General features: G+C 35.7%; 1 protein-coding gene across 1 annotated transcript in view; it reads right to left on the bottom strand.

The window, feature by feature from the left end:
* Nucleotides 1-5,389: 5,389 nt before the first annotated feature.
* The window catches only part of Rasef (RAS and EF-hand domain containing), a 57,904-nt gene continuing 40,822 nt past the window's right edge, over nucleotides 5,390-22,471 (bottom strand). The window contains exons 13-17 of the mRNA XM_050123932.1: nucleotides 16,371-16,452; nucleotides 15,065-15,179; nucleotides 12,754-12,873; nucleotides 9,548-9,624; nucleotides 5,390-7,332 (exon numbers count right to left, since the gene is read on the bottom strand). Of these exons, the coding sequence (XP_049979889.1) occupies nucleotides 7,227-7,332; nucleotides 9,548-9,624; nucleotides 12,754-12,873; nucleotides 15,065-15,179; nucleotides 16,371-16,452 (500 nt within the window). The 3' untranslated portion in view covers nucleotides 5,390-7,226. The remainder of the gene's footprint in view (nucleotides 7,333-9,547; nucleotides 9,625-12,753; nucleotides 12,874-15,064; nucleotides 15,180-16,370; nucleotides 16,453-22,471) is intronic.

Genomic DNA, 22,471 nt, shown 5'->3' with positions numbered 1-22,471 from the left:
GGGGGAGGGTTATGGGAGGCTGGGAGGAGGCGGAAATTTTTTTTTCTTTCAATAAAAAAAAAAAGACAAAAAAAGCCTGGAATACTTCAGTAATAAGAATCTTACTCATAAAATAGAAAAACCCCACAGCCAGCGGAAGCAAAGCTCATCTTCAATGATTGTTAAGCTTGGTATCTGTTTGTTGTACCTGGCAAACATTCTCGAAGGTGAATGTGAAGAAGAGATCACTGTAAATTTTGGCCAAAATTGCCACAGTTTATGCTACATATTCACTTGGTAATATTAATTCTTAAACCTCAAGCCATTCAGATATAATAATAAGTTAAACTGCCTAGAAGTGTGGAAAAAGGTGGGGGAATATGAAACTTCTAAGTCTATTCTTAATACTAAAGTCTATTAAATACTAGGGTTTGTTTCTCTTGTCTAGATGAATTGAAAATAATTGAACAAAAGAATCAAGAAATCACTGAATGAAGAAAAATCTATAAAGGAAACAAATCCTCCAAAGCCAACAAAAGTAAAAAGTTGCTACTGACATTCCTGTTTAAGTACTATGCTATAAGAAAATAGTTATAGCATTCCTCCTGATATCCAGGTAGTTTCTGAAGCTGTGAGGTATGTGATTCTGTTAACATGACAGGCCTGGCCACAAGATGGTAGACTCTAGCCAGCTAAGGTGCCAAGTGAGAGATGGGCGGTCATAGCACTACCCCAAGCAATGGACGTTCTCAGACAACAGAGACTAATGGGAATTCAGACAGGGAGAACTCCAGGGTCAGGACCAACTAGAACTCACATAAGTCAAGTAAACTGGAGGAGACAGGCAGGAGTAAAGTCAGACTGGCTTAGAGACCAATGTGCTTTAATTGGCTGGACTTTATTTTATCTTTGTCTTGATTGTTTACTTAATACTCATTCCCAGAGAAAATATTTAAGGTGTCGGAGAATATATAAATATAACAATATCAGAAAATGACAAAAATAAAGTTTATGGCAAGCCTGTGCTATACAAATTATCTCTGTCATTAATCCAGGCTTTCCCAGTTCACTTCCTATATATTATAAACTATCAACAGGAGCTAAATGGGCTCCAAGGGGCAAAACAGCTTTGTGGGGAGGTGGAAGAGGACAGGGAGTCTTTTTTAATGTAGAAGGCACAGATGTATCCATTATGTAAAAGACATGAAATATAACTGTGGCATTAAAATTCTAAGGGAGTAGAATGATTAGAAAAATATGCTTAAAAAGAATCCCTAGTGGAATAGTGGAGAGGTCTCCAAAAACACAAATGCAGATACCCCTGATAGGGGTGGCTTCTGCTGTGTTACCTATACTTCTTATTCACTTCTCTCTGACATAGAAACATCTTTAAAATTAAGAGTTTATTGTTAACAGGTTGTTAATTTTAAAATTGGATCATCCCAATATGTAAGGGCTTTCTAAAGCTCAGGTTGAAAATCATTCAATTAAGGGTTTATTGAGATATGATCTGAACTTCAAGTATCCCCACCCTCTGCAGAGTATGGTCCTTTCCTCTAGCTATGTATTCAGTCTGGTCTTAGATCCATGATGATGATGCTTCCCTCTTATAGTTCTAACAAATTTTCATCAGACCTGTGAGGATCTTGTCTGCTAGACCTGAGATCTGAAGAATGAGACAGACTGCAGTCTAATGCTATAAACAACCTCACTCCAGTGTCAGTGTACTTTTACACATGAATGAAACAAAGAAAATGATTTGAGGAATATTGCTTGAGTTCAGAACAAGCTGGTCAGAAAAGCATATAAATAAATGTCAATAAGCACATATTTAAATATTAACAAAGTGTCCATTTCCCAGGACTTTCTCAGGACAGACCAATTTAGACACAATTTCCTGGTATGTACTATAGATTATATCTGGGAAAGCACAAAAACTAGGCAGAAGATCATATCCATATTCAGGGTACACTGTCCAGATTGTCCCATGGCTGTGTTTTGAAATCCAAAATAAATAAACATACCCCATAAATTAAATGTGAGTGTCACAGGAGGTATGGAATCACATGTGAGAACAATCCAGGGAATAAAATGCACCTGAGGTAAAAGACCCTCTGCCTTTCCCCTGGAGCCCCTCTCACAGTTCACCAAGGCACTGCTCACCATGCATCACTGTTTTGACTGTGTTCCAACACACCTCTTGTAATTTTCTTCATTACTGTTTCTCTCTGTGTAGCAGAAGCTTCACATATCCCAAGGCCATGGTTGCTAAGACTTGCATTCTTCTTCACTTGTTAAAAGTTAACTCCGAACAGGCTCATCATTAGCAACATGTAGGTTCCTTTCTACAGCATGAAGTGCAAATGAGGTATTATAAAACAGAAAAGTGCCCTTCATCTGTCCTTCTTGTTCCCACCAATGTTACTGATGGGCTGTCACAGAAAGAACAAGCTAATAGCTTTTTACCTAAATTCTCTTACTATAGAAAATTATGAGATTAATTCATAAAAGGACACATAAATGGAAAACAGTAAAAACAGGAAAAAAAGCTATTCCCAGAAATTTGCTCTTGAAATATTTTTACCCTGTAATTGCAATTATTGTTACACTTTTTTTTAATTTTCAGATATGAAAATATAGCTTAAAATCAAAATCTAAAAAAAAAAGTTCAAATTTGCAAATGATATGCTTCTTTGGGGACTTTACTCCTTTGTGAATTTTTGTCTATTTGATGTAGGATAAATATAATTCTTATACCACAGACTATGGAGAGCCAGCTTCTAGACTTATCCAGGTACTGAAGACATCCATGGAGTTGGCCTAAAGCCAGAGATTTTCTGTCTGAGGGGGTTTAGGGAAAAGAAAAGCGTTCACACACTTTCCTGATGGTTTCTCTCTATGATCTCTCAAATTGAATTCTACTACCATTCTTTGTTCTTCACAAATTTTAAAGACCCACAAAATTTTTCAGGCATTATATTTGAATATCAAATTACATTTTTTTTAAATTTACTAAAGGGGGTGGAAATCCCACTAATTTTTTTATTGATTTTTATTGAGCTCTACATTTTTCTCTGCTCCCCTCCCTGTCTCTCCTCTCTCTAAACCCTCCCCCAAGGTCCCCATACTCCCAATTTACTCAGGAGATCTTGTCCTTTTCTACTTCCCATGTAGATTAGATCTATGTATGTCTATTTTAGTGTCCTCATTGTTGTCTAAACTCTCTGGGATTGTGATTTGTATGCTGGTTTTCTTGGCTTTATGATTAAAAACCACTTATGGATGAGTACATGTGATAATTTTTTTTCTGTTTCTGGGTTACCTCACTCGAAACAGTGTTTTCTAGGTCCATTCATTTTCCTGCAATATTTAAGACTTCATTATTTTTTTTGCTGTGTAGTACTCCATTGTACTACATTTTTCTTATCAATTCTTAAGTTAGTGTATTCTTCATTTGTCAGACACAATTGTTTCTCTGTACTGATAGTAGGATGACAAGGCCCCAACCACAGATTAAAATTTATAGACAATAACCCCTGGAAGTGGGAGGTTCAGTCTTATTAAGCATTGTTCCTCCCTAAAAATGTGTATACAGACTAGAAACACTGCACAGAGTCAGCAGAAGTGTATGTGTGTAAAAATAAAGTAAAAGAGTCCATGAAAGTGGCCACAAAGTGCAGAGGACATGAGGGGGAGGGAATCAGAGGGAAGAGACGTGGACTAGAAGTGAAAATACAGTGTAAAGCTATGAAATTTTCAAATTTATTTTTTTAATAAAAGAATAGATATATCTCATCCAGTAAGGCTATTACAAAAGTCTAATTGGTCTTCTAGTGTCCTTGGTGACCTCCTTGTTGCCCTCTACTAGCTACCAACTGCCACACATTTATTCATTTTATTTCTTCCACTGTAGGAATGGTATGTCCAAAAAAGAAGTACTGTCTCCTACATACACTGCAGAATCATCCACTTCAGAATACCCACAAAAAGCTCAGGAAACTGTTCAAGGACCAAAATAAGCACACTTTATTGCATTTACAAGACATGACTTTTATAACTCCTTAGATATTTGCATATGTATGCAATTATACTTTGTGGTATCATTATTGATGGTTTGAAAAGATATAAACAGTTTAAATAAAACACAACTCAAACTATGAAAAATGTAAACCACATACATTAAAATCATATAACAGTGACTCATTTCTCAATTGTTTACCTGCCATATACAAACATTACTTCTTACATGTATATACAGCAAAAACCTAAAAGACTAATATTCTGAGGTTAATCTCTATATAAATATGAAAATAAATCCTTAACCTCAACTTTATCTTTAGAAGAGGGAGAACAGTCTGCATTTATTCAAATTACACTTAGTATTAAATAATCAAATGTTACACAATATTGTATAAAGCAGCAAGTAGAAAAATAAATTATGAAAATGAATAGGCCTAGAAGGTAACAATGAAAAAATACCTACTTTTCCAACATTATTTTCCATAATGAGATTAAAATATTATCTAGTATGATAAAGTGCATTTAAATGTGGATATAGCATCATTGTGATTTTAAAAGTTGTCTAAGGAAAAATGGATGCAAAATAAGATGCTTGAAAAAAATGTGTGAATACATTAAAGTAAGCTTAAATTGAAAGCATTATTTTGCCCTTAAACTGGGGAACACTTTCGAGAAATCAAAATACTGTCTCCCAGAAAGTCACCTAAAAAAGAGTTTTGCATTTCTTTTCCTTAAACAAGTTTGTTAAGAAGAGATAGAAACCTCTACTTTGAATATTTTAAATTTGGATTACTGAAGATGTTGACTTGTTCACGTTACCTAGACAACTTTCTAGTCAACATAGATGTTCTCGATCCACAACTAGAGGCAAAACCCCACACAGAACTTCTGCATTAACAATCGCTCTCTCTCTCTCTCTTTTTGCAAAGTATAGAAGAAAAAAAAACACTTATGAGGTAAATAACATGAGAATGAAGAGAACATGGTGACATGCATGCTACCAGAGTGTGTTTAGCCAGTGGCACACATGTACCATCTATTAATATATAAGATTCACCCTTGTCTAGAACTCCACTCTCTAAGGCAAACATCTATGTTACAAATTAACAAAAAAAAAGTTACATAAATAATAACTACTCTCACCTGATGTCTGTATCAATTTCTCACCAACTATTATTTTTTGTCAGACATGTAACCTGTTAACTGGGATTCCAAACATAAAATAGCCATTTGTATGTAGTTACTAAAGATTCAATCGATGTGGCTTTTGTGTATAATGGTACCTAATCAATTCCCCATTAGGAAAAAGAAATAAAGCTGAAAGTATTTAAAATTTGTTAACAAAAATCAAAAGCACAAAAGTGTTTGCCAAAATGGAATGTTATTTAAAAATAATTATTTATTGCTCTATGCGTGCACATGTATCATTTGGCCACTATGGCAGACATTTGTAAATGTCAGAAACCAATTTCAGGAATTCATTCTCCCCTTCCACTGTGAGTTCAGGCACAAATTTTGGGTTGGCAAGCTTGGGCAACAAGTACTTTTACTTCCTGAGACACATTGCTAGCCCAGTGAATTTTTTTAGTTCATCAAAAAGGAATGTTTGAACATACATAATACAATTCACATAAGTAACCAGTAATATTTATGTTCTGGGTAAGCTATTCAAAGTCTAGACCTGTATGAACCAAAATATCGCTCATTAAGAATTATCTTACTGGTTCTGACTACCGGTAATGCTATTTTTGCTTGCCCATCCTGGGTCAGATAGAAAGGCCTTTGCCTCTTAAAGATATTTTGGTCAGAAGGAGTGGGAGGTATTCAAAGTTCCAGACGAAAAGCAAGACTAACCATGTCCTGGGTGATAAGCAGTCAGAAGTCACATTATTCAAAGTACTGACTAACATTTAAATGTAATTCTCTTTTCAATAGGGTACTTTCCAAAATCATGCCTAATAACAATCTCCCAATATTCATTAAAGAGAAAAGAAATGCTTGACGATAGGAGCTTAGGAACTGCCATTATGCTACAGATAAAGTTCTAAATTACAGGTCAATGTAAATTAGCAACAATATAGTCATTTGGTAAAATGTTGTTACTACACTGTGTTTGTCTATGAAACATATTCAGATTCATAAAACTTATCCTTTACAAATACAAAGTTTGGTGTTTTCTAGCATATTCCAATTTATGCTACTACTTCTAATCTAATTTTAGAAGACTGTGGTCATCCTCCTAAGAAGGCACATATCCTTTGGCCATTAGTGCCAACTACTCTCAGCCTCTGGAAGTCAGTAGGTGAAATACATTTTTGTAGCATTTTTCTTTAGGTAGTATGTGTTATAAATATCTTCACTAAAATTTTCACATACAATTTAAGCCTCAGACTTCACAAGTACTCTTGATATTGTATATTTATTACATACATTTTTAAACATTCTTTCTTTTTTCACAAAGTATTTTTATTTACATTGACATCTAAAATATTTCCAATTTCTCAAATAAATTCTTTCTTCAGAAATTTGAAAACCCAATACCTCTATATCAAAAGGCATACTTCACAGGGTCCTTAGTACTGTGAACCACTGTGCCCTTCCTGCTTCTTAAAATACTAGAGAATCTAATATACACTGGTCACTAACTTCCTTATTTTACAGAGCAGAAGAGGTCTAATATGGCCTGGGCATACCCAGTATTATAAGATTAGGTAACAGCAAAGCTGATTGGACAAATGAAAAATATTCATGCTATCTGATAGCATCCATGGTTTAAAGCAATAATATATAACAGCCTACCAGTTTCCTTGTTCTTTGTATTAAACACTGATTTCCATAAAACAAAGTATTAAGCTCTTGCATCCAAATTTTTAAGCAAACACTGTCACAGGTTAACTACAAAGTCAATTTTCTTATGAAGTAATTTTATTTTATCAGTGGGTTCTCAATAGTTTTGATCTGAAAGTGTAATTTTATTTTACCATATTATATTAAAATCATTAACACATTCCCTCTTAGTGATCTATAGGGGTCAGACAACCCAAGTAGTTCACTGAGATAGAACAAAGAAAGCCTGAGGTTCCTGAGGACAGACAAGCGTGGCTCAATTTGCCAGGTTGAAATTCTTCATTGGCCGGTGTTGTATAATGCACCACTCCATTGAGAACTAGGGTCCCACGATCAGTATTTTGGAAACAAGCACTTTATGAACTAAAGATAGCTGCGATTTAGCCATTGCAACAGTTCTTCATCTGCAGTGACTTTCTGGAAGTGGATCCGACTAGACTCGTAATGGATTTGCTGTCATCATCCTCTGTCCTTTTCTTTACTTCCCTGTGAGAATGGAGAAAGGAATTACAACAAAAGTGAAATATATGCTTACTTACCTGTGGAGATTAATTACAGGAAAAGGAGATTAACACAGTTCACAATACAAAGCCTTGATAACTCCAACATTATACAAATGTCTCATCTATGCCAAATTACAGGCTGTTAACTACAAAACTCAGAGGGAGCGATAGATATCTAGATAAATAATTTCAGGGTCATGGGTTTCTACTTAAACCATCTGGCTAGTGTCTTATAGGAACCAAGGTGCTTCTAGAAGATACTGGCATTGGAATTGGTTGAATTGTGGTTGTTTAAATTAAATGTCGCCCACATTCTCAAGCATGTGAACACTTGATCTTCAGATGGTAGTACTGCTTAGGTAGGTTTAAGAGGTGTGACCCTACTGGAGGATGTCACTCTTAGCAGACTTTGAGGTTTCAAAACCTGGGTGCCATTCATGTTTGCGCTCTGATTTCTGTTTAAGATTTGACATGATAACGCTCAGCTCTGTTTCTATCTCCAGCCACTATGCCTTTCTACTGCCAAACATCCCTGTTGTGATGATGGTAATGAACTCTTAAGCCTCAGGAACCCGTAAGGGCCCTAAAAATCTTCCTTCAACAAGTTGCCTTTATCATGGTGGCTTTTCACAGCAATAGAAACTTAACTAAGACAGCTCCCTAAAAGAACTGAGAGATCCCTCCTTCAGAAGCCACGATTGCCTATAGCACTTCATTAGAGATGGGACGAGCTCCATGATAGGTTATCCAACCCCAAGTGGTTGATCCCAAATATATCTGCATATAATCAACATTAAAAGGGCTCAGTAGTAAGGTGTGTGTGTGTGTGTGTGTGTGTGTCTAGAAAAACTAAAGACATGAATTTGAGAGGGAGTCAGGAAGACAATGGAGGAGTGGGAGCAGAGAGAGGGAATCATAGAAATAAGATAAAAACAGTATTCAAGTATAAAATTCTCTAAAAATATTAAATATTCAGTCCTCTTTCTCATTGTACAGATTAGAGATGTCTACAATGAAGCAGAGATATGTGAATGACTCCAGAGTTAAATAGGCCTCCATTTAAAAATAGACTTGAGAACTAGTGAGATAACTCAAGAGTACAGCACCTTCCATACCAGCCTGAGAACTTAAGTTTGATCCCCAGAACCCATGTAAAGGTGGCGTCAATAGTTAACTTTTTGGTACAAATTTGTATCTTAGTTAGGATTACTATCACTGTGACAAGTCAGCATGGTCAGAAGGAACCTGGGGAAGAATGACTTTACTTGAGCTTACAGTTCCACACCACAGACCATCACGGAGGACAGGAGAGTGACCTGGAGGCAGAAACTGAAGCAGATACCATGAAGAAATGTTGCTTAATGGTTTTCCCCTCATTTCTTGCTCAGCTTGTTTTCTTATATAATCCAGTACCACACAGCCAGATAATCAAATGTCTAGCGGTGGTAGCATGCAGAGTGGTACCAAATCAATCATTAATAAAGAAAATGCCCTAGAAGTTTTCCCATGTACTAATATGGTAGGAGTACTGTCTAAGTTGAGACTCCCCCTTTACAAATGGCAACAGCTTGTATCAAGTTGACAAAAACCTAACTAAAAAACACACCAAGCAGAAAATATAAATCAGGGAGAGAGTACTGTTATGTCTTGCAGTACTTGAAGAACTGCCATACACGTTTTTATGCAAGTCTTCTAATGATAAGTTTTGTTATAATCCACATGCAAAATGTTAATTATTCTCCACACCACTGCTTTCCTTTAATAATTATACACTGAGCAATTCGGGCAGTGATTCCAACTGTTATGATATGCAATTTCCTTTTTTGTTCTGTATATTCCATTTGATTAGCAAAATTTTATAATAGATATGCTAATAATAGCTAGTTGTGTTTAAATTTTGTTTTCAGGAGATGATTCTACAAGTCAATTATTATCATTCCTGGTGATATTTTACAAAATGTTCAAAAATTCTGCAGCTACATCTCTTTTGTTCAGTAGTAAAAATATCTAGTCAATGTCAACAATGAACAAGAATTTATACTAATTTTATAATAGATACATGTAGTGTTTTCCTTACCACGAAAGACAGAACTATGTTCTACAGCAGATATTTTAACTGAAAGCTATAATAGAGAGATTCATCATATCCATCAGGTAAGTGAAAAATCTGATTTTTCTAAACACAAGGCCAACTTTACCGAGCAAGATGGAGAACAGCTTCAACGACATTGGATCCGTCTTTGGCACTTGTTTCACAGAATAATGCCCCATACGTCTGTAGAAAGGAAGTACACACAGTTCAGCGCAGGCTTTGATTAGATTCCCTGATATTTAAATTACTGAATTAAAAACATTTCTTCCTAGCCAATTATGATAGCACACACCTTTAATCCCATCACTTTGGAGGCAGAAGCAGACTGATCTCAAAGTTTGAGGCCAGCTTGGTATACTGAATGAATTCTAGGGCAGTCAGTACTACAAAGAGAAACACTGCCTAGTAAAACAACTATTTATGTATATGTATATAGAGAGAATGCTGAGTAATAACTACAAAAAGTAAAATTAGAGTCTCAGGACTTATAAACAACAACAACAACAACAAAATAGATCTGATTGTCCAGGTGTACTGGAGTGTTCCTGGAATATCAGCACTAAAAAGGTGTAAGCAGACTTTCATATCCAGCCTGATACATGAGACCTTGCCCCAAACAAGCAAACAAAACAAACCAGTCTAAATAGTAATACTAGAATGAGTTCCTAATCAGAAGTCTTTTATATTATATTTTTAAAAAATGTAAAATTGCGTTTCAATAATCAAGGACATAATTCTGCATATTCTCTTCAAAGAATTTGAGGCAGATAAAAATGACAGCTTAAGGTAGCAAGTTAGGAATTATACCTCTATCAAAAGGATGTTTTCAGTATCATGTCAGTTGTAAGTACTAGGATATCCTTGACTAGATAGCAAGACTCTGTCTCTGAAAAGGGAATAAGGTATGTTTGCCTGGTCCAATGGCTAATGCTTCCTTCATCTTATTCTCAGCTTCTCCCATCAGAGTACAGAGCTCTTGTGTTGCTGAAGTGAAATGTTCTAGTCCATAGACTCCACTGGTTGCCCTTGCATAGTTCCTTGTATTGCTCCTCTGCTTCTAACATTTAAATTACATCCTTTCTGAGGTAATGTTCAACTGATTTTCCATAGCCAACCATAACCTGCTTAATGTCAAGTTGAGGTAATCTTCCATTTTTATGTTAATCACATCTTTACCCCATAAATCCCCAGGCACCTGGCTCTTCTCTGTATTTCTCCAGTTATCTAAATTCCAACTAATCTCAGGATGTCTATACTTGTTCTTACTAATAACTAGATTGTCTGTCTCACTCCAACTTCTATTTTTGTTTTGGATGCTTTGGTAATCATTAAGTTGTTTCTAATTCTGAAAAGTGTCCATCAGGTCTTGCTGTAATAATACCTCAGAGTTTTTTGTTTGTTTTCATTTTTTGTTGTTTGTTTGCTTGTTTGTACTTGCCAAAAGTCTAACAGTTATGTTTGTATGTTATTGTAAAATAAGGTGGAGGCAGATTCTTTTAATAAAGGACAATTACAGATGCATAAACCTTGGGTGAGGATTAATTATTACCATTTGGTGTAAGGGAAGGATTTGATGGCTACTAGGTAGCACCAAGAGATAAAATATTCCACTACTTTTACATAAGCAAACTGACAAAAAGAAATCTATACAATTCACAAATATACATGTGCAGTAGAAACAGTACACTTGATGATTATATATGACAGAAATGACAGGAAGAAATAATGTAAATTTTGAGGATTTCAGGAGTAAGTCAAAAGATGTTTGAGGGAGCAACTTGAGAACTGAGATTGATGCTAAGAGATGCCAGGTCTAGATTGTAGGTCTGAAAGAGGCTAAGTGGAAAACTCCTGGCATATGAATGAAAAAGTTAAGTATCATATTGGAAAACAAGCTATGTAGATGAAAGGCTATGCTCCTGGGAGCAAAGTATACAGGAAAAGGATTGTCTCCAACAAGAAGTTCACTGTTTCCAAGTTAGAAAAAAAAAGGGGTAACTACTGGACTAACAAAGTGAATAATATAAAGGGGAAAGAATGACCCTGCCTCCTGAAGAATAAACTGCATAAGAGTGAAGATTGTTTCCAACAGAGGCAAAACCACACATGGTGAAGACTCTTCCCAATATAGCCAGACACAGGAGTTATGACTTACAATACAGTAAACTCTGCAGGCATGAGGACTAACTCCAATACAAAGAAGACTGTCCTAGAAACAGTCAACTACACAGGATGAAGACAGTGTCCAACACTATCAACCACATGCTCAGACTGTCTTTTACACAGTGTATTACACAGTGGTGAAAAATACAACATAGCAAACTACAAGGGGTAAGGTAAGAAACAGACAGGTTTCTTAATTGTCCCTAAAACAGCCAACCACACAATGTAAAGACTATGTGAAACACAGGAAACTAGTCAAGGTGAAAATTATCTCTAACAAAGTGTAAGAAAAAGGGTAAGACATTGGGTCCAACACAATGTGTTGGACAGTCTTCTACTACTGTATATTAGTACATAGGATGAGGGCCATATCTAACACAGCCAGTTATAAAAAGTAAGGACTAGTTCAACACAGGGTGAGAATAGTTTATAACACAGTCCTCTATACAGGATGAGGACTGCATTCAACACACCAAAATAAATAGGGGTGAAGGTTGTCTTCAACACAGAACAACACAAGTTGAAGAAGGTCAACATCACAGTCATCTACACAGAAATGTGAATTGTGTCTACCCTGGTGAACTACACAGCATGCGTGAGGACTGTTTCCAACAGGTGCAATATGCAGGGGTGAGAAATGTCCCCAGTATAGTGAACCACATAGACACAGTGATATGATCTGTGTCTAAAATTGGTAACAACACAGGATTAAAAACATCCCCAACACAATGAAGTCCACAGTGGGAAATTACTTTCTCAAACACATGGAACTAGAAGAAAGAATGAGTTGAATTCTCAACTCAATGAAGTCAACAGATGTGAACTGTCCCTAAAACAGTCAACAACATGAGGACTGTGTGTAATACAGCGTCCTATTAGAGGTGATAATTATTAAAAAAAAAAAAGTGTAAGACAGAGAGGTAAAGATTGTGTCCAGCACAGTAAAGAATACAGGAGTATGGGTTATGTCCAAAACAATAAACTGCACAGTGTACAATATAGGATGAGGTACAACACATGATAAGGACCATCTCAGCACAGTGAACCACACAGGGTAACGACTGCCACCAATTCTGAAAACAATGACCTATCATGATATTGTCTCATTTTGGAGACCCCACCTCCCCCTACACACACACACACTCTTACCATGGCCAGTTTTTCTCCAAGGTACGCTGAGATACACTTTTGTTTCTCTGCACTAGCAGAATCACGAAGATCAGCCTTGTTTCCTATTAACATGATAGGAACACTTCTCTGGGCTCCATCCTTTGAAGAAGGAAAAGAAGTGGACATACATCAAACACTGAACCAACTATAGAGCTGTGACCATGCTACCAATAGCTGACATTGTCCAGTTTTCTAAAGGTGCCAATTTAGTATTCATAATTGTTTATAGTTGTAGGACAGAATACACAGCTATTGTCATTGTCTATGTCAAATATTTGCAATAATTAAATTGCTTACATTTAAGGTAAAGTTTTTGAAAGTCAATATGCCTTGAAGCATAGTCACCCTTCTTCCTTTTTGCCAGTGAGAACACTAAAATTCAGAGAAATGAAATAAGAACATGCAAAGCTGAATGTTGGAACCCAAAGTGCCTGCATTGCCCCACTTAGGTAATGTTCTACTCTTTGATAATAAAAAAGTAAAGGATAAGAGACTAGTTATACACAGAGTGCACAGTGCACTACAATCATGACAGATTGCCTCATCCGGCCTGGGCTCCACCCACTTTACTCTTCTTCAATATCTGGACTTCCTGTAATACTATTTCCTTTAGCCTGCTGTCTTCTCCATGTCGCAATTAGCAAAGGAGTCACTCTTTTTAAGTCAATTAGTAGGGACTGTGAAATTTTAATGCCTCATCTTAGAAATAGCCATGAGAACGTCTCTTTCTGGCCATTCTTTTTCTATAGTGAAATTCAAATGCAATGTACACCTCCTTTCTCTCCTGTAAGATCTCCAGGAATTCATCTTAATTACAATTTTCTTCCTTTTCTGATCTCATGAGAAAATGGAAGGGTGGCTAAAGAGCTCACTTGTAATATGAATCTGCAGTGCCTCACTTAATGTAAGGACATTTTCCTCTTGGACTGACCTTGCCTTTTGAATTGTCATTTTCTGAGCATTTGGCCCTTGTCTTTTGAATTGCCATTTTCTGAGCATTTTCTTCAACATACACCAGCATGAAAATGGAAGACTAAGCCCCAAATATTAATGATAATATGTTTGGCACAGGACTCAGTGTATAGCCCACTGAGATCAATTACATGGTAGAAGGCTCTCTTGCAGAGACAAGCTCCTTTAGGTTCCTTTAGTTTCAAGGCAACTGCTATGAATTTGTAGCTAACTATTGTACCTTACCAAAGCAATGACCAATATTGATTAAAAGGTTATGACTCCATTCCATTCCTCCATACTAGTATTATGAACTCAAGCAAGTGCCATATATTTTCTATGCCTGTGTTCTCATAATATGTAAAAATTGCTTGTTTCTTTCTTATTTTTTCAGATGTTAGAAAAATAAATGTAATATATGGATAATTTTATCAAGTAAAAATTTACAGAAATGTAAATAATTTTAAATAATTTTAATTTCATTTATAGTAAATTTAAGATATGGTATTTTGGTAAAACAAGGCATATTCATGTTTCATCATCAAAGAATTATTCCAATAACACAGCATCTTTTCCATAAATTCTGTAGTCAAGAAGCAAACATTAATCCACAGGCACACTTGAGATCAGAAAACACTAGACTTCAGCCATGTCTGTAACTTAATATGTTTAAAATACAAATGATATTATTTACTTGGGAAGTTGTATTTACCTGGAGTTTATAATTTCTAGAGAGTACCCTGTTGTTTTAATGCTTGTTAGTAACACCTGGCAGTAAACCTAGTACTTTTACCAATTTTGACTGTAAAACAAAATGATATGAAAGGTCCTTAAGGGGAGACATAGCCACTTTGATATAGATTTCATCCATGCTACATGTTAACATGCCAATTCATATTTCCATGGCATCTTGGTTTATTTAAATGCTCCCACATTACAACTAGAATAAGCTTAACTTTGGATCTTAGCTCTACTAAGCTCCTCAGTGGTGTCTTAGCTGTTTCTAAAATTTCTGCCACATTGCACATCCAGTTCAACTACTTTCATGTTTGTAAAAGTGGCTTTTCCACTTCATTACACAGGGTTTCTATATTATATCTAGCAAAGAATAAAGATGTTTTCCAAATCTACTTGCAGAAATTTCTTCAACTTGAGAAATGATCCTGGGAAGAGACAAGGTTGCCAATTGCCACTGGAAAATGTCAGTCTTCCTGACAGCACAGACCAGTCACTCCTAATCATGTTTACCCCAGTAAAAACAAACAAAAAGCAATGGTATTTCTTAAGACAGTCCATGACTCCCCTGCATAATTTTCTATTTCTCCCTTATAATCCTTACCTCAACCATATCCACCCATTCTCGTACGTTAAGAAAGCTTTTTTCACAAGTAACATCATACAGCAGTAAGACGCCATCTGCTTTTCTGAAGTAAGATTTGGCAATACTTCTGAATCTGGTAAAGACAAAGCAAAAGCTCATCATCAACATGCCATCTGGTCCTTCCTTGCACTTCATCTCTATTATGCCCTTTAGTTTTTACTTTCTATAACCAATTCCAACAAATAAAAGCCTTAACAACAAGTATTAGTGACAAACTTCTTTAGCAGAGGCCTGGTGATCACGGAGAAAGCACATTCTTTCCTCCAGCAGATGATTCCAAGAATGTTACCTAACCATAAAATTTAGCCTCAACAATTGTAAAAGCATAATGAAAGAAACAGTTCAACCCCAGGAACTAGCAAATGGACAGAAGGGAAACCAAATACCTGTCTCATAAACAAGGTAATAAATGACGGAAAAACTATCCAACATTGACATATGCCCTTCACATGCACATGTGTACTTTCACATATACATATATGCAAAGACACAAATGGTGCGACTGCAAGCCTGCTGAGGAACTATGTTCTGAAAAGGCATGAGTAGATTTTTGCATTTGTTTTGTTCTTTAAGTGAAAGGAGATATTATAATAAGGAGCAGGTACAGAGGAACCTGAATATATGATGTTTCTTGCCTGTGGCCTAATTTCCAAAAGGCCAAAAAGAGGGAAAGCAGTGAGGTAAGATTTACAATGACCAAGGGCATATTGTGTCTCCATGGTCATCACTGAAGCTTAGCACAAAGAATAGTACAGACACAGGCCCTCAAACATACTCATTGTACAACTGAGTAAATTTTGACCCACAGAGAGTTAGATAAAATTAAAATTTATGCTTTATACTTCTGGTCATTGTCAAAAATCTAAGATATGGAATCACCAGAAATATATCTGTCACTTATCCTTTGCTGTTGCCCTTCAAACAAGAATATTTGACAGGGTCTCTTTGCCCATCATGTTCTGTTTCAAAACTAAGACCCCCCCCCACAGCGACACTGCATTCAGCAATGTTGCCTTGTCTCCATTGCATAGCATGCTGTCACAACCAAACATCAGCTCAAAAAGGGCTCAAAGACCTTTTTCTCATACAAATGATACAAACTTATGGGAAGAGATGGTAGAAACATGATCTTTATTGGTATTACATGCACATTGCAATTCCAAGTGGAGTTTCTTAAAGCACAGTAATAGATTATGAATATAATTAGTATACTTAACCCTATGAGGCTTTATTTGTATTCTTTAATTCAAAAAAAAGCACTTGCCTCTCTTGCCCAGCTGTATCCCAGAGCTGAAGAACTGTTCGTTCACCATCTACAATCAAAGTTTTCATCTGGAAATCAACTCCTGAAACAGAAACGCCACAGGAAATTCTGTAAGTTTTGGCTAAATCCAAAGCTAAAGTAGAAAGAAATGCACTTGACTTTCAAAGAGAAAGCTTCAAATAGGTCAATTTACATATGTATATAAGATTCACAACTGCAGCCTGTCTCACGTAAGGTACAACTGAATCTATGGATTAGAGAAAGCTCAGTTCTTTTTCCTGTATGGTTGAACTTAGGCCTATATGTGTGCTAGCAAAACTGTAAGAATGTATGTGTATGTGCATGCATATGTTATGTGAATACCATTTATATAAGTATACGTATGCATATAACATTGTACATATGTGTATGTATGTGTGTGTGTAAATGGATGCTCACATATGACTTTTGCACCCACATACACATGCTTATTATACACACAGATACACAAACATACATATGTCATGGTCTCTAGCAACCAGAACACTACTTCAGTTGTTTCATGAATTAAACTGAAGTTTACTCTCAGTTTTGTTTCTAGAAGTGTTATCAGAGAACTATAAATTCAAAGATTTGCCCAGTGTGGTGAAGGCAACCAATTTGGTTTATTATTTCTGATTGTCTAAATAACTCTTTAGATGAAGAAGAAATGTAAATGATAATTACTATATTTCAGTACCCTTCTACTGATTATTTTGCAAATTTGAAAAACATAACACTAAATTTTATCTATTTTTGTTTGTTCTTTGTGTAGTTTTTTTTTAATCAGGGTAAAAATAGTAGGAAGAATTAGGAAATGCTCACTCAGTTTCTATTTCGTGGATTAATTTGAGGAATAGTTTTTTGAAGATTTGGTAGAATTCTTCACTGAATCTACCTGACCCTCGACTTTTTATGGTTGGGAGATTGTAATTACTGCTGCTATTTCACTAGAGGTACTAAACCTCTTTAAATTGTTTATTTCATCATGATTTAACTTTGATAGGTTGTATATATGAATATGTTCATCCATTTCTTTTAGTTTTTCCAATTTGGGGGGATAAAGTTTTTTTTTTTTTAATTTTATGATACTTACATTTTGTTAGCTTATTTGCATGTACACACACACACACACACACACACACACACATGCTATGTGTGTGAGCACCTACAGAAGTCAGGAAGCAGTGTAGGATACCCTGGAGCAGAAGTTAACAAGGAAGTGTGAGCTGCCTGATGTGGGTTCTAGGAAAAGAACTTGGGCCCTCTGTTTCTAAACACTGAAACATCTCCCCAGTCCTGGAACAGAGATTTTTTAAGTTTTATTATTCTCTAAATTATCCTGGTGTCTAATGTAATGTCTCCCTTTTCCTCTCTTATTTTAATTTGGATCATCTATTTTTTTTCATCTTTGATTAATTTGGCTATGGCTGTGACAATCTTCTTGATTTTCTCAAAGAACCATCTCTTCATTCACTGAATTTATATTTCTGCTACTGTTATTTCTATTTCATTGATTTCAGCCCTGAATTAAACTATTTCCTCCCCTCTACTATTTTGGATATTCTTTATTGTTGTTCTTCTATAGTTTTCAGGTCTACTGTTAAGTTATAATTATGAGATCTCTCCTACCACATAATGTTGGCACTTAGTGCTATGAACTTGCCTCCTAGAACTGCATTCACTGTGTCCAGAGACTTAGGTATGTTGTGTTTTTATTTTCATTCAGTTCTGAAATGTGTTGCTTTCTTGATTTTATCCAAGTTCATTCAGTACAGATGATTTATTTAATTTCCATCAGTTTGTATATGTTCTGCTGTTAACTCTTGTTAGTATCCTTAAGCCATGATATTCAGAGAAGATGCAAGATGCTATTTCAATTTTGTTATACCTGTTGATAATTGTTTTGTGTCCCAACCATGATTTGACATTTTGTTCAGAGACTATTTATTCATTTTGATCTCTTGCGTACAGTTAATCTTTCCAGGCTTGAAATTCTACAATATCTATTATGAAGCTAAATGTGAAATTTCTCAAGAAAATACTTGCAAACTGAATTCACCAGCACATAAGAAAAATTAACTATCCATTTATAACAAGCTGGCTTCATCCCAAAGATTCTAGATGATTCAAAAATACATAAATCAAAAACCATAATCTATTACATAATTACCTCATTTGGTGCAGAAAAAAAAAAACCTTTGATATAATACCTGTGATAAACTCTTAGAAAGATTAGGAATACAAGGGACATTTAACAAAATAATAAAGAAAATTTACATAAAATCTACTTTCTCAATAGTGAAAAACCCAAAGCATTTCCACTGAAATCAGGAACAAGACAAGGATCTCCACCAATTTTATACATAATTGAAGTCTTACCTGGAGAAAATCTAAAGAGATCATGGAGATTCAAATAAGAAAAGAAATTCAAGTACATTTATTTGCAGCTGTTATGATAGTGTTTGTAAGTTACCCTAAAATCCTACCAGAAAGCTTCATACGACTAAGAAGGAAGACACAAAATTAACACACACACGCACACAGACACACACACACACACACACAACACTCAATCAGCAGCCTATAGCCTATGCTCAAACGAAAAACAGACTAGGTAAGGAATCAGGGAAACAGTGCCTTTCATCATAACCTCAAAAAAAATCTTATGATAACTTTAAGTAAACAAGTGAAAGATAATAAATATTTAAGTATTAAATAAAGTACAATAAATAAATCTTTAAGTCACTGAAGAAAGAAATTGAAAAAGATATCAGAAAATGGAAATACCTTCGACATTCATGTATGGTTGGGAGTAATATTGTAAGAAAGGTCATTCTACCAAAAGTGGTCTACAAATTAAATGGAATCCCTATCAATATTTTCACACAATTCTTCACAGAAATTAAATATAATCTTCGACTTTATTTAAACACAAAACACAGGATACCTAAGAAAAATATGAATAATAAAAGGACTGCTGGAGGTAACACTATCCCAAACCTCAAACTGTGTTAGAGGTATAGTAATGAAAAATAGCATATCTACACAGAGAAACAAACTAACAACAACAACAAAGAAAAATAGCATGTTATCAGCATAAAAATAGATCAGTGGAATTGAAGACCAAGACATAAATCCACACACCTATGGACATCTGATTTTTGATATAGAAACCAAAAATACACACTAGGGAACAGACAATATCTTCAACAAAAGATGCTAGTTAAACTGGATGACTACCTGTAGAAGAATGAAAATAGATCCATACTATCACCATGTATGAAATGCACTCCAAATAGATTACAGAGCTTAGCATAAGACCAATACTGCAAATTTGTAGAAGAGTAGATGCAGAATAAGCATGAATTCAATGGCACAGGAAAGGACTTTCTGAACAAGGTATCAGTAATACTGTCATTAAGATGAACAATTAATAATTAGGATATCATGAAAAGTTTCTGTACTATACGATCACTACCATTTTCCCACATAATGAGAAAAAAATCCTTACCGATTACACATCTGATAGGATATTAATCTGTAATACATAAAAAAACTAAAAAACAACCATTTATCAAGAAAACAACTAAATTAAAATATGGGATACAGAATGAAGCAGAGAGTTCTAAAAAGGCAAAACACAAATGGCTGAGAAACATTTAAGGTCATGTTCAATATCATAGTCCATCTGGAAACAGTAAATGAGAGCTACTTTGAGATTTGTCTTACCCACTCAGAATGGTTAAGACAAATAAAATAAATGCCCTCTGATATTGGTGAGGATACAGGAAAAGGGGAACACCTATTCAATACTGTTGGGAGTGGAAATCAGTATAGTGATTCTTCAGGAAGTTGGGAATAGATCTACCTCAAGATAGAACTATACCATTATTAGGCATATAACCAAAGGGCTCTACATGCTATCAATAGATACTTGCTCACCCGTATTCTTTGCTATTCTAATCACAATAGTTAGATATTAGAAACAGGCCTGCTGTCTTTCAACTGAGGTATGGGTAATTAAAATGTCATATATTTATATAAAGGAATATTATTTAGCTGTTTCAAAATTTGAACTTATTGCATTCATAGACAAAAGGTTGGTGCTAGAAAAAGATCATCCTGAGTGACATAAAACAGGCCCCTCCAAAACAAATGTTTTCACTTCTATGTGACTGTTTGCTTTTACATTTTCATTATGCTAAATAACATAGCAATAAAATAATTTTTTGGACATATTGGTATACCTTTAGATAATTGTCTTGCTCAACCTACATCAGAGAATCTTCTTGTTGCTGTAAATGGAAATTAACACAAAGACCCACAACTGGACAAGTCAGAGACAGTGAGAGATTTTGGAGTAATTGGTCCTAAAAGAGATCAAGGCTCAGTAATCTATATGAAAGAGGAAACAAATTTAAATTTTAAGAGCCAGATCGGATAGATGACTCCAAGGAAATAGAGTCATCCGAAGACAGATATTTGCAACTCGTATCTATTGGCAAAAGGAAAATCCGTTTTCTACAATGGAGTGTTACTGTGTATATTTTATGCAAATAAGGCCAGGCCCCGTACCCAGAAGTAAAACTCAACACAGTAGAACTCCATGGGATTTTTTGGGGGGTGGAGGGTTGGGTTTTTTTTTTTTTTGCCTTATTTTTTATGTGGATTTTGTTTTTGAAAGACGAGAGAGAGAAGAGTAAAAATGAAGTTGGGTGGGTAGGGTGGAACGGGTATCCGGGAGGAGTTGAGGGAGGGAAAAACATGATTAAAACATATTATATTAAAAAATTTAACCAAAAATATCTGTGGTTTGAAAGAAAATTGCCCCCAATGGAGTAGCATTATTAGAGGATTTGGTCTTGTTGGAGGAAGTGTGTCACTGCTAGAGCTGGCTTTAAGGTCTCTTTTGCTCAAGCTTCCCTCAGTGTGACAGTCAGTTGACTTCTTGTTCCCTGCAAGCCAAGAGGTAGCCAGCATGACATCTGCCTGCATACTGCCATGCTCTAAACCATGATGATAATAAATTGAGGCTCTAGGCCTCTCAAATATTTTCCTGAGAAGAGTTGCTGTCGTCATGGTGTCTCTTCCCAGCAATAAAACCTTAACAAAGACAATAATATTTAAAAAGACTGAGAAAGGTCAAAAGAAAGAAAAAGAAAAAATAATGAGAAAATTATTGCCATATAAACTAATTTTCTAATGGACATATGGAAAGGGACACAAATATAGATTTGAATTTGACTTTAATCTCAAATTTTTCATGGTCATTGAGAAGTTCTTAACATAAAATGAAGGCTCTCCCTATCCACCAATGGGATATGCACTTCTTTCCACATCTCATTTTTATTTGTTTGTTTGTTTTTTGGTTTTTCGAGACAGAATTTCTCTGTAGCTTTGGAGCCTGTCTGGAACTTGTTCTGTAGACCAAGTTAACCTTGAACTCACAAAGATTTTCCTTCCTCCACCTCCTGAGTCTTGGGATTAAAGGCACGCACCTCCATTGCGTGGCTCCACATCTCATTTTTAAAATTCATTTGGTAAGCATGGGGTGGGGGTAAGGGGAAATGGGGAGAAAAAAGTGAAAAGGGGAAGATGGGGAAAACTTGGGGGAATAGGACGGTTGGGATGGAGGCAGGGTAGATATAGGAGTAGGGAAGTATATATCTTAATTAAGGGAGCCATTTTAGGGTTGGTGAGAGAATTGACTTTAGAGGTGTTCCCAGGTGTCCATGGAGATGTCCCCAGGTAGATCCTTGGGCAGCTGAGGAGAGGGAGACTGATATGGCCCTATCATATAGTCATACTGATGAATATCTTGCATATCACCATAGAAACTCCATCTGGCAATGGATGAAGCTAAAGACAGAGACCCACATTGGAACACTGGACTGAGCTTTTAAGGTCCAAATGAAGAGCAGAAGGAGGGAGAACATGAGTAAGGAAGTTAGGACCACGAGTGGTGCGCCCACCCACTGAGATGGTGGGGCTGATCTAATGGGAACTCACCAAGGCCAGCTGGATGATGGAGCATGTGATCAAACCGGACTCCCTGAACGTGGCTGACAAGGAGGGCTGAC

Source organism: Alexandromys fortis, unplaced genomic scaffold (genome assembly GCF_014885135.2).
Source record: "Alexandromys fortis isolate MF-2015 unplaced genomic scaffold, M_Fortis_MF-2015_v1.1 scaffold_166, whole genome shotgun sequence".
Taxonomy (NCBI): Eukaryota; Metazoa; Chordata; class Mammalia; order Rodentia; family Cricetidae; genus Alexandromys; species Alexandromys fortis.
The sequence above is the reverse complement of the archived record's forward strand: the minus strand, read 5'-3'. Positions and strand labels throughout refer to the sequence as shown.